Source organism: Fonsecaea pedrosoi, assembly GCF_000835455.1.
Source record: "Fonsecaea pedrosoi CBS 271.37 unplaced genomic scaffold supercont1.1, whole genome shotgun sequence".
NCBI lineage: Eukaryota > Fungi > Ascomycota > Eurotiomycetes > Chaetothyriales > Herpotrichiellaceae > Fonsecaea > Fonsecaea pedrosoi.
Genome location: NW_013550615.1, coordinates 4,895,495 through 4,910,089, shown reverse-complemented (window position 1 = coordinate 4,910,089; position 14,595 = coordinate 4,895,495). Strand labels below are relative to the sequence as shown.

Sequence of the window (14,595 nt, the reverse complement as noted above, 5' to 3'; positions counted from 1 at the left end):
ATCTGTATATCTGTATATCTGTATATCTGTATATCTGTATACGGAGAAAGAATACCAGTACACAAGTCTCTTCCTACGTAGGAAGGTTTACAGGGGTTCCATTTAATTCTCCAGAGCCTAGAGGTAGAGGTCGAGGTAGAAGAGGAGACTCTCAAGAGTATCGCTACACCTATATGTATAGCCATGGCTATATGAAGTTGTATATACATTATTTTGACTAGATGGATCCCCCTTCCACCTCTCTCTTCTCTGTGACTGACGGGTCCACCCATTCGTCCATCCTCCATCCATCATCCGTCATCCGTCCATCCATACATCATTCATAGAGAGATACCGGGTATATACATAGACCCCCAAGAAAGAACCGCTAGCATCACCAACCATCCACCCACCCGCACACTGATCAATGCATGCGCGTTCATGAAATCCCCCAGTACCCCAATAACTCCGTCTCCCTATTCCCAAGAGATCGTGTCATTCAGAGGTCATTAACTCATCCCATGTCCCGTGTCCATCTCACGTGTCTTGTCCGCGTTAGTATCATGAATGTATAGCCAGTCGCTGGCCGCTAGCCGGCCGGTACACACCAGTAAACCGGCCAGCCAACGTTTTTTTCTCTTCTCTTTTTTTGTTTTTAGTTCTTTTCCTCTCTTCTCCCCGGTAAGTCAAAAGAATAAAAGTCGTAAAGTCATTAGAAAAATTTTCCCCCGTTTCATCAAATATATTTCGTAGTTTTCCCCGATCCTCAAATAGAGTGGGTAGTTTCCCCCAAATTCCAATAAAAATTGGCGAGGTGTCCGTGTTTCGCCAGGAGTATCATCGTAAGAATAGTCAGTCGAGCAGCATGGTCCAGAGTTGAGTGAAATATGTGTTCTCGGTCCGCGGGTCTGCGTCGACTTTTTCAAGCCAGCATGGCATGGGTTTGTGTGGGAGAGAGCACGCCACTCAAGGGGTGGTTGCCGAATGGATAAATAGGAAGCCACAGCTCTTCATATACCGTCCGGTACCGTCCTGTGCTGGGGTAGATTAAAAATAGATGTAGTCTGCAGCAGTCACAAGCCAGGCTTCGTGCGCGGCTTCGAGAAAGGTCTTAGGGTCTTCGTCGCTCGAGGGAGAACTCTGCTGGTAGCTCGGTAAAAGCTTTGGCCCTGGTTAATGCAGAGGAGTATTGACCTCAAGTATCGTCGTCCCTGTTCGACACTGCGTCGCCATGTCAGGAATCGTTGTTCTTGTCGTCTTGGTTGGCAACAAAACTTCCAAGGATCATTTTGTTGACCGAGCCCGTCCAGGGGACGTGGTCAATCATGTCACTTTGGGCGCAAATCGTACAGTCAGTATAGTTCACAACAACTCTCGGACGGGAGAGAAGGGTTAAATTGATTGCAGAAGCGATAAATAACTTACGGGACATCGTAGATCTTGGAAAAGTCATCATCCAGCCTCGACAGTTGGGCAATCGCCTCTGGATAGTCGCCAAACCGGATAAACGAGATGCTGAATCGTCGGTCCTCCATATGGTTCCCGTTGAGAGCCCTTTTCAGGAATTTGGCAATCTTGACCTCGACTGGGTTCTCGGCCTTGGTGCCTCTCCAAAGGCCGTCGGTGAGCACTAGGAGAGTCATGCGTTTGTTCTTGTAGCTTCGCAGGTATTCGTCAAATACCACCCCGAGCGTCTCCGTCATATCTGTCTTGACCTCTGAGGCGGCGTCTAGGGGTATCGTCGGTGTTTTCTCCTCCATCAGGCTCGCAAAGGCTTTGGCAGCTTTTTGCCCCTTTTCATTGTATGGTCGTTGAGGCCCGCTGGTGAAAACCACGTCCAGGCCATCGTCATCGAGGGGAGCAAGCTTCATGGCCAGGGTTACCAAGACATACGTCGCTGCAAACCAGAAACGACGCATGCTGGAGCCGTTGTCGATGATGAATTTCTACCGAAGCCTGTCAGATGGACATCAGAATACAACGGACCCAGGAGTAGAACCTACCATGTCTCGGTCGACGATGAAATCCTTCAAGTACTTGTCCACCTTGAACTTGCGAGTGAGGCGACTACGCCCATGTTCTAGCTCCATCCTGACACGCTGGATATCATAGTGGCCATATAATGGAGTCGGCACGGGCGGAGCGGCGTATAGATCGGCAAATGAGATCGAAGAGGTAGCAAGCTCGAGAGACTGTGTTGTCTCGAGCTTGGAATCCCGCCGCCTCGAAGTTGACAGTTCTTCTGCTGCCACGTCCGGCGGTTTCTCGGGAGTATAAGATGGGACTTTGCTGAAATGATGCTGCTGGTCTCCGGGGGCCTGAACAAGTGGTTCATACAGGGGCATCTTCCCCCACGCTTTCTCGCTTTGCGACATACTTCTTCTGTCATCAAAACGTGCCTTCCCGTGAACATCGTCTCTGACTTGCTCCGCTGGGCCTACACCGGTGCTGTCAGGATCCTCCACGGCCTGACCAGATGTATGACGAGACATCGGCTCCAATTCAGATGGTCTCCAGGAGCCATGGTCGGATTTGACAGCAGTTCCATTGGATTTTGATGAGGGAGATAGTCGAAGGGGTGACACAGAGTTTACATCGTCGTGGCTATCTATATAGCCACGTGGACTCTCATGCACCTGCAAGCCGTCAAGATATGAGGAGCCGCTTCTGAGATGGGGCTGCGGCGATGCTTGTAGAAGTGCGGGACTTTGCTCTCCCAAGATTTGTAATTCCTCGGTCAACATCTCTGCACGATGGGCTGTTTTCGCTGGAGGTATATTGTCAAGTCGCTGCGACTTGCCTATGCGTCCAGACGTCTTGATCGATTTGGCATGCTTTGGCTGGCTGGCCTGAGCTGCGTTGGCCGGTGCCTCCTTGTCAAAGTTGTACAGGTCTGTGAGGAGCGAATCCGCGACACGTTTGCCGCGCTCGTCTCGATCAACTTTGAATTTGGCGACAGACACGATGTCGTCTAGCTCTTCACATAGCTTTGCAGAGCTGACTCGGTGTCCAGGGCTTTCCAACAGCATGTGTCCTTCCACAAGGTCAAGTACCCGGCAAGAGATGTTGTCCGAAGTGCGCACTATGCTCCGCAGATAGTGATGCCATTGAAGAACCTCTGGCAACACTTTCCGACCATTGTGGAAAGCGTCATGGGCCGTTGGACATGCGGTACTGGCCGTTGGGTCAGCCTGTCGCCGGTCTCGGAGGCGTTTAATGGCTGCTTTTCTGATAAAGTCGTACTGGAGTATTCCCTGCTGGCCCAGGATGACCCAGGTTGCTGCACGAGATAGCACACATCCAAAAGACCAAGTGTCAATGGTCTGACCATGAGGGGTGCGTGTCTTGAACCGTGACTGATCTGTCTCAGGGGCGCCTGTCATAGAGGAGTTAGAACCAGAGCTCTTCTCAGCCTTTTTTGAGGAATCCACAGTACCATAACTCTGAGTGCCGCCATCCATATACTCCATAGGAATGGCTTGACTCCCTTTTTTCTTGAACTTGGTGAACCCAAAGTCAACCAGTTTGAATTCGCCATGAACCCTCAAGATATTGTCTGGCTTGACATCGGCGTGCCAGCTGCAAGGTCAGTGACAGGAGTCATGCGAGGGAGGAGGGTCCTGTAGCATACCCATAGTATTCCTCTGTTTCACCGTCCCGGTCGATTTCGAGATTGTGTATGCGTTGCAGTGCCTCTGCGACTTGGAACAACGACTCCCAGAATGAGATGATCTCAGGGGACCGCACTGGGGGGCTCGAGAACTCGTGTGCAAAGAATTCGTCCAAGTCAAGCTCTCCGAATTCGAGTAGGATGTTATAGGTGTACCGTCCCGGGGTTTCCTCATAAGAATAGTGGCCGATATAGCGAACCATACCTTTTTGGTCCTCCAGGCCGGCGAAGGCGTCCATCTCCCATTCAAACATTGCTCGATTCTCAGAGCCGTAGGATTTCAACGCCAACTCATAGAACTAGACAAATGTCAGACACGAATGCATGACTGGACCCTCGACTAGGCCAGAGACCTACTCACCTTTCCTTTGTCTTTGTATTCAACCATTGATGCCCGAAGAAATTGCTTCAAATCCTCGGCGATGCATTCAGCGGGGACGAGAACTTGGAACACCTCTGCTGTTCCACCCTTGCCATTGACAGGCTGACGTTTGTAGTATGGAAAGATACACATTCCACCAAAGTCCCCGTGCATCCGTCGTTTGAGAAGCACAGGGCAGAAGAACCACTTTCTTTTTTCAAAAGCGTCGATAACGGTATCTGGTTCGGAGATATTGGCGCGTGTCAAGTACTGCTCCAGATACTTGTAGTGGTGCTCCGTCGATGTAGTACTCAGACTAGCGTCAGTTATATTGGCAAGGCGGAAGAGGTCCAGGAGGTGTCCGTAGCCAATGTCAAGGAGGACACTGAAGACGATGACGGCGCAGCCATCGCTGCTGGAGACATGTTCAGCCGTTGGTATAAAGGTCGCATTGGGTCTCGGGCGCCAGACTTCGGTAAGGAGTCGTTTCAAGTTCGTGGCCTTTTGCCCTTCTCCCACGGATGCCATCCATTCCTGGAGTTGGCCGGTCTTGATATAGTAACGGCCACAAAATGTTTCTTGTTTCCAACTGCCCCGCAGATTCGCTTGGAACTCCTTGAGCAGATCGGACGGAGCGGACGACCTGGCTCGGGTATTCATGTTGAAGACAGGCACAACAAGGACATTAGCTCGGTCGCAACGAGAATCCGGTAGGATCGAGGTGGGAAAGGGAGTCAGAATGCGCAGGTCAAGAACAGGCTGCGGCTGGCATAAAGAGCAAAAGGCAGCTTGTGCTCGAGATTGCAATGAGGCTGCAGGAGGGGCCTGGCCAGGTTTAATACTTCTCAGACCATACGAGTATGTCGAGCATGCCACTAGGGCCCGAACGATTCTAGTAGCATGCTGGCATGAAGCCATGCTTTCAGCGGGCCTTTCGACCCGGCCCACGGCCCACTTGCGAGTTGCCTACCATGGGAGACGCCTTTGAGTCCTGGCGGCGTTCGTGGAGCCAGCTGGATGCCTCTCCCTCGAGTGTGTATTGGTCGGGTCAGCCGCATTTCCTTCAGCTGAGGCTCCAGGTGGAGGCAGCGCGAGGTGTCTTATTGGTCTCCCCGGGGTTACTCGCTAACAGCTTCAGGGATGTGGCCTCGGGCGCGTCCTTCCGCTCTATGGAGGCCTGGGGAGGTCAGCGGTTTAAGCGTATGTAGTCTTCCAAATTGGGGCATTTGGTGAAGCCATCGCCCGTCCAGAGAGGGGTCAGAACCGATGTGTGTGTGTGTGTGGGTGTGTTGGGGGGAAACATGTATATATCTAGGTCACTAGTTGATGGTGGTCGCTTGTCTAGTTGCCGGAACAAGTACCCCGAGTAGATTTTGCTGCAGGGCTCATCTTGGTCTTCTAGAATCTGTTTCTTGGGACCGAGTCTGATAGACCATTTTGATGACTGAGGACAGAATGGGAAAGATGGGCCAAATGCCACCTGAAGAAGACATGCGTTTCTAGACGGGCTCGTAACCTAAGTCTGCGATTGGAGATCACAACGCAAACCCAGCCAGGCTCAGACCACACTGCCAGCGTTGTTGACAGTTGGTAGTATCGTGTCAAAGTTGGGGTCTGACATAGAGCGAGTGAGATTCCGTGGCTGTTGCTTTTGACTTGGATCATCCCTTCCCCATCTCTTTTTCTCCGCAATCCTAAGGGCCCAAAATGCTCCGATGAATGTGAAAAAGGTCAAAGGCAGGGTCACTTGTAACCATCTATACATTGCCACACTGGAGAAGACGCCATCGGTAGGCGGTCCCCCAGCCTGATCCTGATACTTGATAATATCGGTGCTGAAGAAAGTCTTGTTTTGTCAGTAGGGAGATCTATTCGGGTGGATGTTGGCCGTGCACTTACCGAAACAAATGTCGCGGGGAGATAGACTAAGGTGACAATAGTGATGATTCGCATGACAATGGCTTCACCTTCCATGTTCAGGTTCAATTCTTCCATGCGCTCTGCTGCTTGGGTTTGTAGCAGTTGGATGATCTAGGAGGACTGTCAGTTCTGGTTCTCTCGCCCTTTCTGCATGTGCGACACTAACCAGTTCTTTTCTGTCTTTGGTGATCTTGTTCAGTAGATTCGCCCGAACAATTTGCAGCTTCAAGTTCGATATCATGTCGGTGGCCTGGGCTATGAATGTGGTTATGTCGGTGTCGCATTCATCTCGCAGGGTCTGGGGTATCTCTTTCTTGGTCCTGAGGCTGTCGTAGAAGTTGCACAAAGACTGCATGACGTCCACATTGGCTTCCAGCAGCATGATGGCTTCACTAATCTGGTCTTCCCGCGCCGTAACGGTTTGGAGGTGTCGGATAGTATAGGTGTACTGCGCTCGGCCTGAACCACGGAGACCAAGGACTGCCATAGAAGTCTCCTTTTCAAGCAAAGACTCAAGCCATAGTATGTACCACCGCCAGTTTGCCGTCGACCAGTGAGCGAAGAGCAAATGGGGGGCAAGGCTGGCTCGAAAACTGTCCTGTAACGTGTCAAATGTCTTGTTCTCTGGCCTCCCTTCCGGGCCCGTCAACGACTTGTAGCGTTCGAGCAGGTCGTCCCCCCCTTTTGTCACTATCCAAAGCGTTGTACCGTAGACGATGTCGAACCGGTGATGTATTGCGGCAGGCTGAACTGACCACTCGTTCAAACTGATGTTCTTGGGGTCTTCAGACTTCAAAGTCACCGTTTTCAGATTGTAGCACAGCTGGTAGAGCCGTCCACTTCGCCCGAGACTTGGGACCGGTAGTCCACGAGGCGGATCGGACAGAAAGCTTTGTTGGCGAAAGCCACTGAATCTTCGATCTCTTGGCTCGCTCTGTGCACCAAAGACAAACATGAAGTCTAGGTAAATAGGCATGACCTGATGGTAGGAGAAAATCTCGCACATCAGTTGACGTGTGATGTTCAGCGGAGCCCGGGAGTGCTGGCCCTTGATATATCTAAAATTCTCAATGATGGTGAACTCTACACAATGGTGACAAGCTCACATGAATCGGGACCCTGGATCTCTTCTTTGTGCAATCATTACCGACTTTGCCGGGTTATTCGCATCAGGAACCAGTTGTAAACCCAAGAAGTTCCTCGCCTTGTCTCCATCGTGCGCATTGAGTTTTTGCAGCTCTGGTATGACTGTTAGTTATGCAACGTAATGGAGGAGTGGCAATGGCACCATTTCCAGCTGCATTGTGTAGGTCTCGAAATGAAACCTCAATATCCGCATCAGGACCACAGTCGACGAATAGATCATTTTCGACACGGTCTAGCAGCCGTTTATATATCTGTAAATCGCCAGAGTAGGTGTCTGTGCTGCTAGAAAGCAGGTTCTCCGGATACTGGGCCCAACTCAGATATGATTCCTGCAGCTTCGATGGGATCTGTAGTTCTTGCATGGCTGAAGCGAGAGAGTGTGTATGAGAGTGTGTTGATACAGAAGAGTGTTGACGGGGACGTACGGCTCTCTAGTTATATTGCTCCCTCTCGTTCCGCCACCTCGATGGCGGTGCCCTTGTCGGTGAATGGGCATGGACAACGCTGCGCTGCGGCAACAATCGCCTACTGAGCCGTGCTGGCATTCTTCAGGACGAGGATTCCTGAGCATCGAGGTTGGAAAACAGAAGGAGTCACTCTTGGCTACAGCGCCTGGTGTCAGTGGCGGGCGCATTTCACTTCGTACAAGCCGAAATAAGCGAATCAATAGAATGATTTGCCCAACAAAGCCTCCACAGCCATGAGGGGAAAGCCACAGCAATACCTTACCCACACTTGTACGGTGTAGAGGGGGTCTGCAGGGACAAGGGATAGGCAAACTAAGCACCCAACTCAGCCTCCTCACCAGCCTCAGCCAAATCTGCCCGCTTGAACCACTTTCCACAGGGCCTCGCCTTCTGCAAACCTGTTTTGCCGCTCAGAGCAGCGGCTCGGTCCTTGGTGGAGATCATCTGCCGAACAAGGCATCCAGCGTAGAATGGTGTTACTTGCGCTCGGGGGAGACCGACTCACGTTTCTCTGCCCGAGACGTGGCCGGCGCGTGCAGGTTGGTGTTGGCATCCGTCGCACCGTCCCTCAGCCGTTGTAGCTCCTTCTTGTCCACCTGGTCGACATTCAGCACAAGGCGTTCCGGCCAGTGTGGTTCAAGGCGTTAAATAGAATCCATTGAACCTTACATCATTCAAAGGCTCGGGCACATCAAAGACCCATTTATCGCCCACCTGCGACACCACAGAAGATTAGAACGGAGCATGACACAGGCGTTGCTTTGACCCAAACATACGCGCTCTTCGTTGAATTTGAGCCCAGGAAATTCTGATTGTGGGAATCGTCGCTCGAGATATCCTTTGAGCTTTTCCCATGTCATGCCGTTGTACACGCCGTATCGCTCCCGGTAGACTTTGTATTCAGCGTCCTTTTTCTTGGCTTGTACGGAAAATGACTCGGTCAGTCTGCGGCCCAAGCTCCGACCATGATTACTACTGTCGCCCGTGGTCCTGCGTCGCATATCGGAAGAAGACATATTGCCTGTGATGATAGAGAATAATCCAAGAAAATGGGCAAAGGAGTCGAGTTTTCAACCTCGTCCATCCGCATACCCGATCAAGACAGGGGAGGGTGTAGGACTCCAGTTGACCGGTGTGCGACACGAGCCTATGCGGGCATGTGAATAGGATTGTTGTGCGCCGAATCGAGATCCATTGGTACGCTCTCGCAGGAGAGTCCAGTCAATGTGGCGTTAAACAATGTCCAGTTATTGGGCACCCGCATGTGATTGTCTTGGGGAAGGCATGGTTGTGCTGTAGACCCTGGAAGAATCAGCAATCAGCAGGGTTGATGCGGTTCAGGTGTGGCATGCTCCCTTCAGGGCTTTGCAATTCCTTGACGCCCTAGTCTGCCACTGATAGGAAGACTTGGAAATAAGCCTGAACAGTACACAGGCTCAAGCAGACCACGGTGGCCCAGTCGGCGGTGTCGCGGGCTGTTTCGGTTTGGCGCTTTTGTGAGAGCTTCAGCAGCATCATTGGACTGGTTGACTGCCCAATATCGTCTGTGAGGGGGTTTTCTAGGGACAACAAGTGTTCACATGAGGCTCTCGAGAGGGTTTTGTCCAGAAAGTGTAAGTGAGTCTGACTACCCTGTAATGTGCTGCTGCGTCTGCCCCGAGCATCTGTCCGCATGGCGCAGGCGAAACCTAGGGATCCGACTCCAATCAAGCAGGAAACACTCCCTACCAGCAATCATCATGTTCGCAACCACGTCTTTGTAGGAGTGCCCATGGCTCGACATTCGCCAATACACCGTGGGTCACTATTGGGGCTATAATTCTAATCGGTGAACAGCCTATTGCGACTGTAAAAGACCAGTTGCCTTGCTCAATTGGACTTTACTCTATACCTCATCTATATGATTTTGGAACATCCTCGTCATCCAACAAGCTCATCAGAATCATAGCACGTAGCTTTAATCACCCTTAGCCGCACGGCTCGCTCGAGGGTAGGATCTCGCGGATGGGGTCTGAAACATTCACCGTACCTAGGCAGTCGGAAAGGCACAACAGGTCGCCATCGCGCGCATGGTTGTCCACGGCAGGATCTGGAAATTGATATCTTGGTGATGATCATCCGCAATAGCTCGCAATGGTAGCAACAATTTGATGTTGGCGGTCGGTGCATGTAAAAGTGTTGAGAGTACCACCTAAAGGTCAAGCATTCGGATATTCTGGTCATTTGATACTGGAAACTCCCGGCCAATCAGCGTCGATGCAAAAGATCTGATTCTTGGCGGCACCTCGGGCCCCTTCTCAATTGCGCCTCAAGTAAACCAGCTTCAACATCTCCTCAAGCTTCGACTTCGACGACCACAGTCTCTCTTCTCTTCCTTACACTCACCATGCGTCCCGTTCCGACATCAGCGGGCTCTGCCCTGCGCACCTGGACCCGACACACCCTTCCTACCAGCTCCACCTCCGCTTCCTCCTCATCCTCTCGTCTGGCCATCACAGCTTCAAACATCCCCCAGCGACGACTGGAATCCTCCGGGGCAGCAACATCCGGTAGCTCCAGCTTCCAGAGCCCTTTCCGGACGCCCAAGTATGATACACGCAAGATCCCCAGCTTCAAGACGTACGAATCCAAAAACTCCGAGGTCACGAATCGAGTCTTTCAATATTTTATGGCCGGGTCAATGGGATTGTTGGCTGCTGCCGGGGCAAAAAACACTGTGATAGGTAGAGACACCCATACTGGAGCTTCAGCATGCTAGGATCATGAGCCCATTGCCGCGGTGCGACGGATTCAAGTGGTACAGAGCTGACCGATTTGCGAAATTGCACAGACTTCCTAGAAAACATGTCTGCATCTGCCGATGTGCTGGCCCAGGCCAAAGTGGAAATCGACTTGGCCTCCATCCCCGAGGGCAAAAACGTCATCATCAAATGGAGAGGAAAGCCAGTTTTTATCCGTCACCGCACTGAAGACGAGATCAAGGAGGCTGAATCTGTTGAGTACGTCCTGGTTCTCCTTCAATTCCCGAAGGCTATGCGCACTCTTAGGAAGCTATCCTGTACTAATAACCTCCCACAGCCTCTCAATCCTCCGTGACCCCCAGAAAGACGCCGACCGCGTCAAGAAACCCGAGTGGCTTGTCATGTTGGGTGTCTGTACACATCTGGGATGCGTCCCCATCGGCGAAGCTGGCGACTTTGGTGGCTGGTTCTGTCCTTGCCACGGTTCGCATTACGATATTTCGGGACGAATCAGGAAAGGACCTGCGCCATTGAACTTGGAGATACCCGAATATGATTTCCCTGAGGAGGACAAATTGATCATTGGTTAGGAGAGTCGTTCAGGTGTCAAGCAGGAACAGACAGAAACGCTGGACTGGCTGATTATTGTGCTCCATTGGCGGCGTGGCAGTGGTCAAGGGCGAAGAGAACAAGCTAGGCACAGAACTTGGGAGTCACAAGTGTTATTGTACATATTAGACAGCAAGACGCTGGGAGATGTCGGGAGGCCGGTGGTCGGAGAACATCTAAGAGCATTCCATCACCTGGTTGTAAGGAGGGCGAGCAAGGACTGCCAAAACAAAATCCACATATATTATTTATTTTTCCATTTCATCAATGCCCCCACGGTGCTACCTGAGTCTCTACGTTCCGTCGAATCTCATAATCTAGGTCCAGGTTTTCTCCCTCTCTGACCCCAAGCAACCCTGGGGTATGTACCCGGGAGGAAAGGTGACATATATGTAATATATACAATAAGCTAGGTGAACTCATTCTGCGGGTCCCAGCTCTTAAAATGGACCCCAATAGAATATCAGAGTCAAGGCATCGTGGCTGGGTCAGGTCAGCTTGGGTCAGGGTAGAGTTGGTTAGGCTCAGGTGGAGTGCGAAATATGTATGTACATAACAAGGACCAACAGTACTGGACTCGGTAGATGCATATATATGTACATAAAGTCGTACACTACCGTGGCCGGAGGAGCACAAACAGGAGGCCCATGATGGCCATGCCACCGGCGACCCCTTCCATGGCGACGGTGGTCAGATCTCGCTGCGAGACGAGGAGCTTGTGGTCTTCGCTGAACAGTGCCCTCAGGGAGTCCTCGTACCAAGCTAGAGGCGAGTCCGGGGATGTCCAGCGTGAGAACCCGTGGACGGGCTGCGCAGAGGGGATCTCCTCGGCAGGGATGCCGGGAGGAAGCGAAGCGGGAGCTTCCACAGACACGGCCTCTTCAGCTTCGAGTTCACGTGCTGTTAGAGTTTCCGCAGCTGCTTCAATGTTCGATAATGGAGGTGGCGTTGGAGCTTTCTCGTCTGATGTCGAGCCCGTGACGGCGTCGACAATCTGTTCCGCAATGTTGTCCGCCACTGCCTCGACTTTCTCGCCGGTTGTCATGCCCGCCGCAGCTTCCGCCATGCTCTGGTTCGACTGTACTATTGTCATCTTGGATTCCTCTTCCCTTTCTTTGAGCGCCATCTCCACTTTCTCCTCGAAGCCCTTCACCAAGCGTTTCCGTCGCCATGGTTCCAAGACGACCTGGAAGATGAGGAACAACAACACGTTGAGTCCCATCAGTCCCCATGTGCCCCAAGTAGACATCTGCCTTATCTTGTCACTCCAAATTTGCTCTTCGTGATACCGAGCTAGGATCGCCTTCGCAAGTTTGGTGGACGCTTCCTCATACCGGGCTTCTGCGTCGCTTACTTCCTTTTGTGCGGCAGATTCCGCTTGCTCATTGGCGTGATCCGACCGATATAGGCTGGTGAATCTCTCCAAGTCTGCAGGCGACCACGTATGCTTCCGGTGCAGCAGATCATTGACTTCACGCTGCGTGGTACTGCGTTTAGCAATTGCTTCGCTGTAACGGTCCCGGGCTTCCTTCACAGCGGCACGACACTCCTGAACCACAGATTCCTGGCGTTCAATGTCGGTCTTCAGTGCTTCAATCCCCGAATAGCCTGTCAGATCATTGAGTCGGCGAGAGGCGGTAAAAACATGGGTTTGGAAGTTGTCCATAAAATGGCCAAAGCGTTGTTGAAGGTCCGCATAGCGCGAGGAGAGGGCCGACGGTAGAGGTTTACTGGGAGAGCCGGAGGACTCGGCGGGTTCTGGTTTATCGGGTCTTTTGCTTTCTTCGTATTTGGAGGCATGTACTATTGAAGAGGACTCGGGAATGGTGTGGATGATCGTTTCGTCTTGAGGGTGCTTGAGCTTGTGTGGCATCTGTGCAGCCGCATCGGCTCTTGAGTCGAGGCTCTCGCCTATTCGATCCTTCGCATCCTCTATCTCTTGATTGATATCCGACTTCTTCTCGCTATAAAACCGAGCTCGAACAGCTATTCCTGGCCGCTGCGGTGCCCATGGCTGCGCACTTGGTCGCACCAACGAGGAGAATTGACGGGGTAATGTGAGGGGTCGGTGGACAGGCTTCGCGGCTCGAAAGGCGGACCATAGTGCCTGGGACAGCCGTAGGGGAGCTTGCTGCATTGCGAGCAGCAATCTGATCTTGACATCCACCAAACCTGCGAACACAGTATTCAGTTTGCCGGTCCGGTAGAGCAGTAGTTAAACAGCTTCCTTTCCATTGATCGGCGAGTTTTTTTCGGTCGAGGAAGGTTTGCCGGTGCCGACAACGGGCGACACCAAGCAATTGATCCGCCAACGTCATAGTGTGGACGGAATTAGTGAGTGAGTCGTTAGTACGAGGTATTAGTTGATATTTGCAGTCTTGGCCGGGATTCCTCTTTAGGCTATCGCTGGCTATGCCAAACCTCCCCGCCAAAAAATGAAGATCTCAATGCTGGCCAAATTGAAGAGAGAAAATCTCTAACCATTGAACCCACCAGTGCCCACCCCTCGTGTCTGACCCGGCACTCACTCAAACTATACCCGGAAGTTCTCGTGCCGGACTCTCCCTCTCCCAAGACCGTTTTCAGTTGATCTTGTGTCCGGCGCAGAAAGACAAAACCGACATATAAGACTCAGCACTACAATATACACTCGGTCCATAAAGCGTCTTTCTTCGCCCTGCCGCCAAATCTGTGGCATTTCTGCACCCCCTCAATTCCTCACCTTTTCGACCGGTGTCATCTCAAGTCGAACCTCCCAAAAAGATGCCTTTCCCTCAAACCCTCGAGGCCAAGCCTCGAGTCATCTTCTTCACCGACTTCGACGGCACAATCACGCTCCAGGACACCAACGACTTCATCACAGACAACTACGGCATGGGCTACGAGCAGAGGCGGAAGCTCTTCCGCGCCGTCATCGACAAGACCGACAACTTCCGCAACACATTCCAGCAGATGGTGGACTCGTGGAACATGCCCTTCCCGCGCGTCCTGGAGATCCTCAAGGAGAACATCAGCCTGGACCCGGCCTTTCGCGACTTTGTCCTGTGGGCCCGCGAGAAGAAGGTCCCCGTCATCGTGCTGAGCAGTGGCATGGCCCCCGTGCTGGAGGCCCTGCTGAAGCATCTCCTGGGCGAAGACCTGATGCAGGACCTCGAGATCGTGGCCAACGCGACGCAGTTGCGCCCGCCTGAGAACTCGCTCGACAAGCCCAACGGCTGGACGATCCGGTACCGCGACGACTCGGGCTTCGGGCACGACAAGTCTCTCACCATCCGCCCCTACGCGGATGCCATCGCCAAGATGCCCGCGCACGAGAGGCCCACCTTGCTGTATGCGGGCGACGGTGTCTCGGACCTGAGCGCCGCGCGCGAGACAGACCTGCTCTTTGCCCGAGAAGGCATGGACCTTGTGACGTACTGCGAGCAGGAAGGCATCCCGTTTACGGAATTCAGCGGCTGGGACAGCATCCTCGAGGAGACAAAGGATATCTACGAGGGCGTCAGGACCGTCAAGAACCTCGCCGAGGAGGGTCTGCGCAGACACCGGACCAACTCTATTGAGTCTCACGGGGCGGTGAAGCCGACCATCAGATGAGAGCGCTGAGAGAGACACGCAATTTATAACATTGCCTGGCCTCGACACGGAATGGGATGGGATTGATGGCTTGCAACGAGGAAGATCATGCGTTAAGAATAGAAAGTG

The 14,595-nt window shown here is 52.4% G+C and overlaps 6 protein-coding genes across 6 annotated transcripts; 2 read left to right on the top strand and 4 right to left on the bottom strand.

Moving 5' to 3' along the window:
• Positions 1–1,400: 1,400 nt before the first annotated feature.
• On the bottom strand, positions 1,401–4,670 carry Z517_01785 (uncharacterized protein; the record flags this gene model as incomplete). The annotated part of the gene is made up of 5 exons (XM_013434743.1): positions 1,401–1,925; positions 1,983–3,355; positions 3,416–3,558; positions 3,611–3,948; positions 4,011–4,670. The coding sequence occupies 5 exons, from the start codon at positions 4,668–4,670 to the stop codon at positions 1,401–1,403; spliced, it is 3,039 nt and encodes a 1,012-aa protein (XP_013290197.1).
• An 898-nt stretch (positions 4,671–5,568) lies between these two features.
• Positions 5,569–7,438, bottom strand: Z517_01784 (uncharacterized protein; the record flags this gene model as incomplete). Its single annotated transcript, XM_013434742.1, has 5 exons — positions 5,569–5,856; positions 5,910–6,041; positions 6,097–6,988; positions 7,037–7,169; positions 7,219–7,438. 5 exons carry the CDS (start codon positions 7,436–7,438, stop codon positions 5,569–5,571), a joined length of 1,665 nt encoding a protein of 554 aa, XP_013290196.1.
• A 581-nt stretch (positions 7,439–8,019) lies between these two features.
• Positions 8,020–8,559, bottom strand: Z517_01783 (uncharacterized protein; the record flags this gene model as incomplete). Its single annotated transcript, XM_013434741.1, has 3 exons — positions 8,020–8,139; positions 8,213–8,257; positions 8,320–8,559. The coding sequence occupies 3 exons, from the start codon at positions 8,557–8,559 to the stop codon at positions 8,020–8,022; spliced, it is 405 nt and encodes a 134-aa protein (XP_013290195.1).
• Positions 8,560–9,929: 1,370 nt separating this feature from the next.
• Positions 9,930–10,874, top strand: Z517_01782 (ubiquinol-cytochrome c reductase, iron-sulfur subunit; the record flags this gene model as incomplete). The annotated part of the gene is made up of 3 exons (XM_013434740.1): positions 9,930–10,266; positions 10,374–10,542; positions 10,622–10,874. 3 exons carry the CDS (start codon positions 9,930–9,932, stop codon positions 10,872–10,874), a joined length of 759 nt encoding a protein of 252 aa, XP_013290194.1.
• Positions 10,875–11,506: 632 nt separating this feature from the next.
• Positions 11,507–13,030, bottom strand: Z517_01781 (uncharacterized protein; the record flags this gene model as incomplete). Its single annotated transcript, XM_013434739.1, has 1 exon — positions 11,507–13,030. One exon carries the CDS (start codon positions 13,028–13,030, stop codon positions 11,507–11,509), a length of 1,524 nt encoding a protein of 507 aa, XP_013290193.1.
• Positions 13,031–13,656: 626 nt separating this feature from the next.
• Positions 13,657–14,487, top strand: Z517_01780 (uncharacterized protein; the record flags this gene model as incomplete). The annotated part of the gene is made up of 1 exon (XM_013434738.1): positions 13,657–14,487. One exon carries the CDS (start codon positions 13,657–13,659, stop codon positions 14,485–14,487), a length of 831 nt encoding a protein of 276 aa, XP_013290192.1.
• Positions 14,488–14,595: the final 108 nt, after the last annotated feature.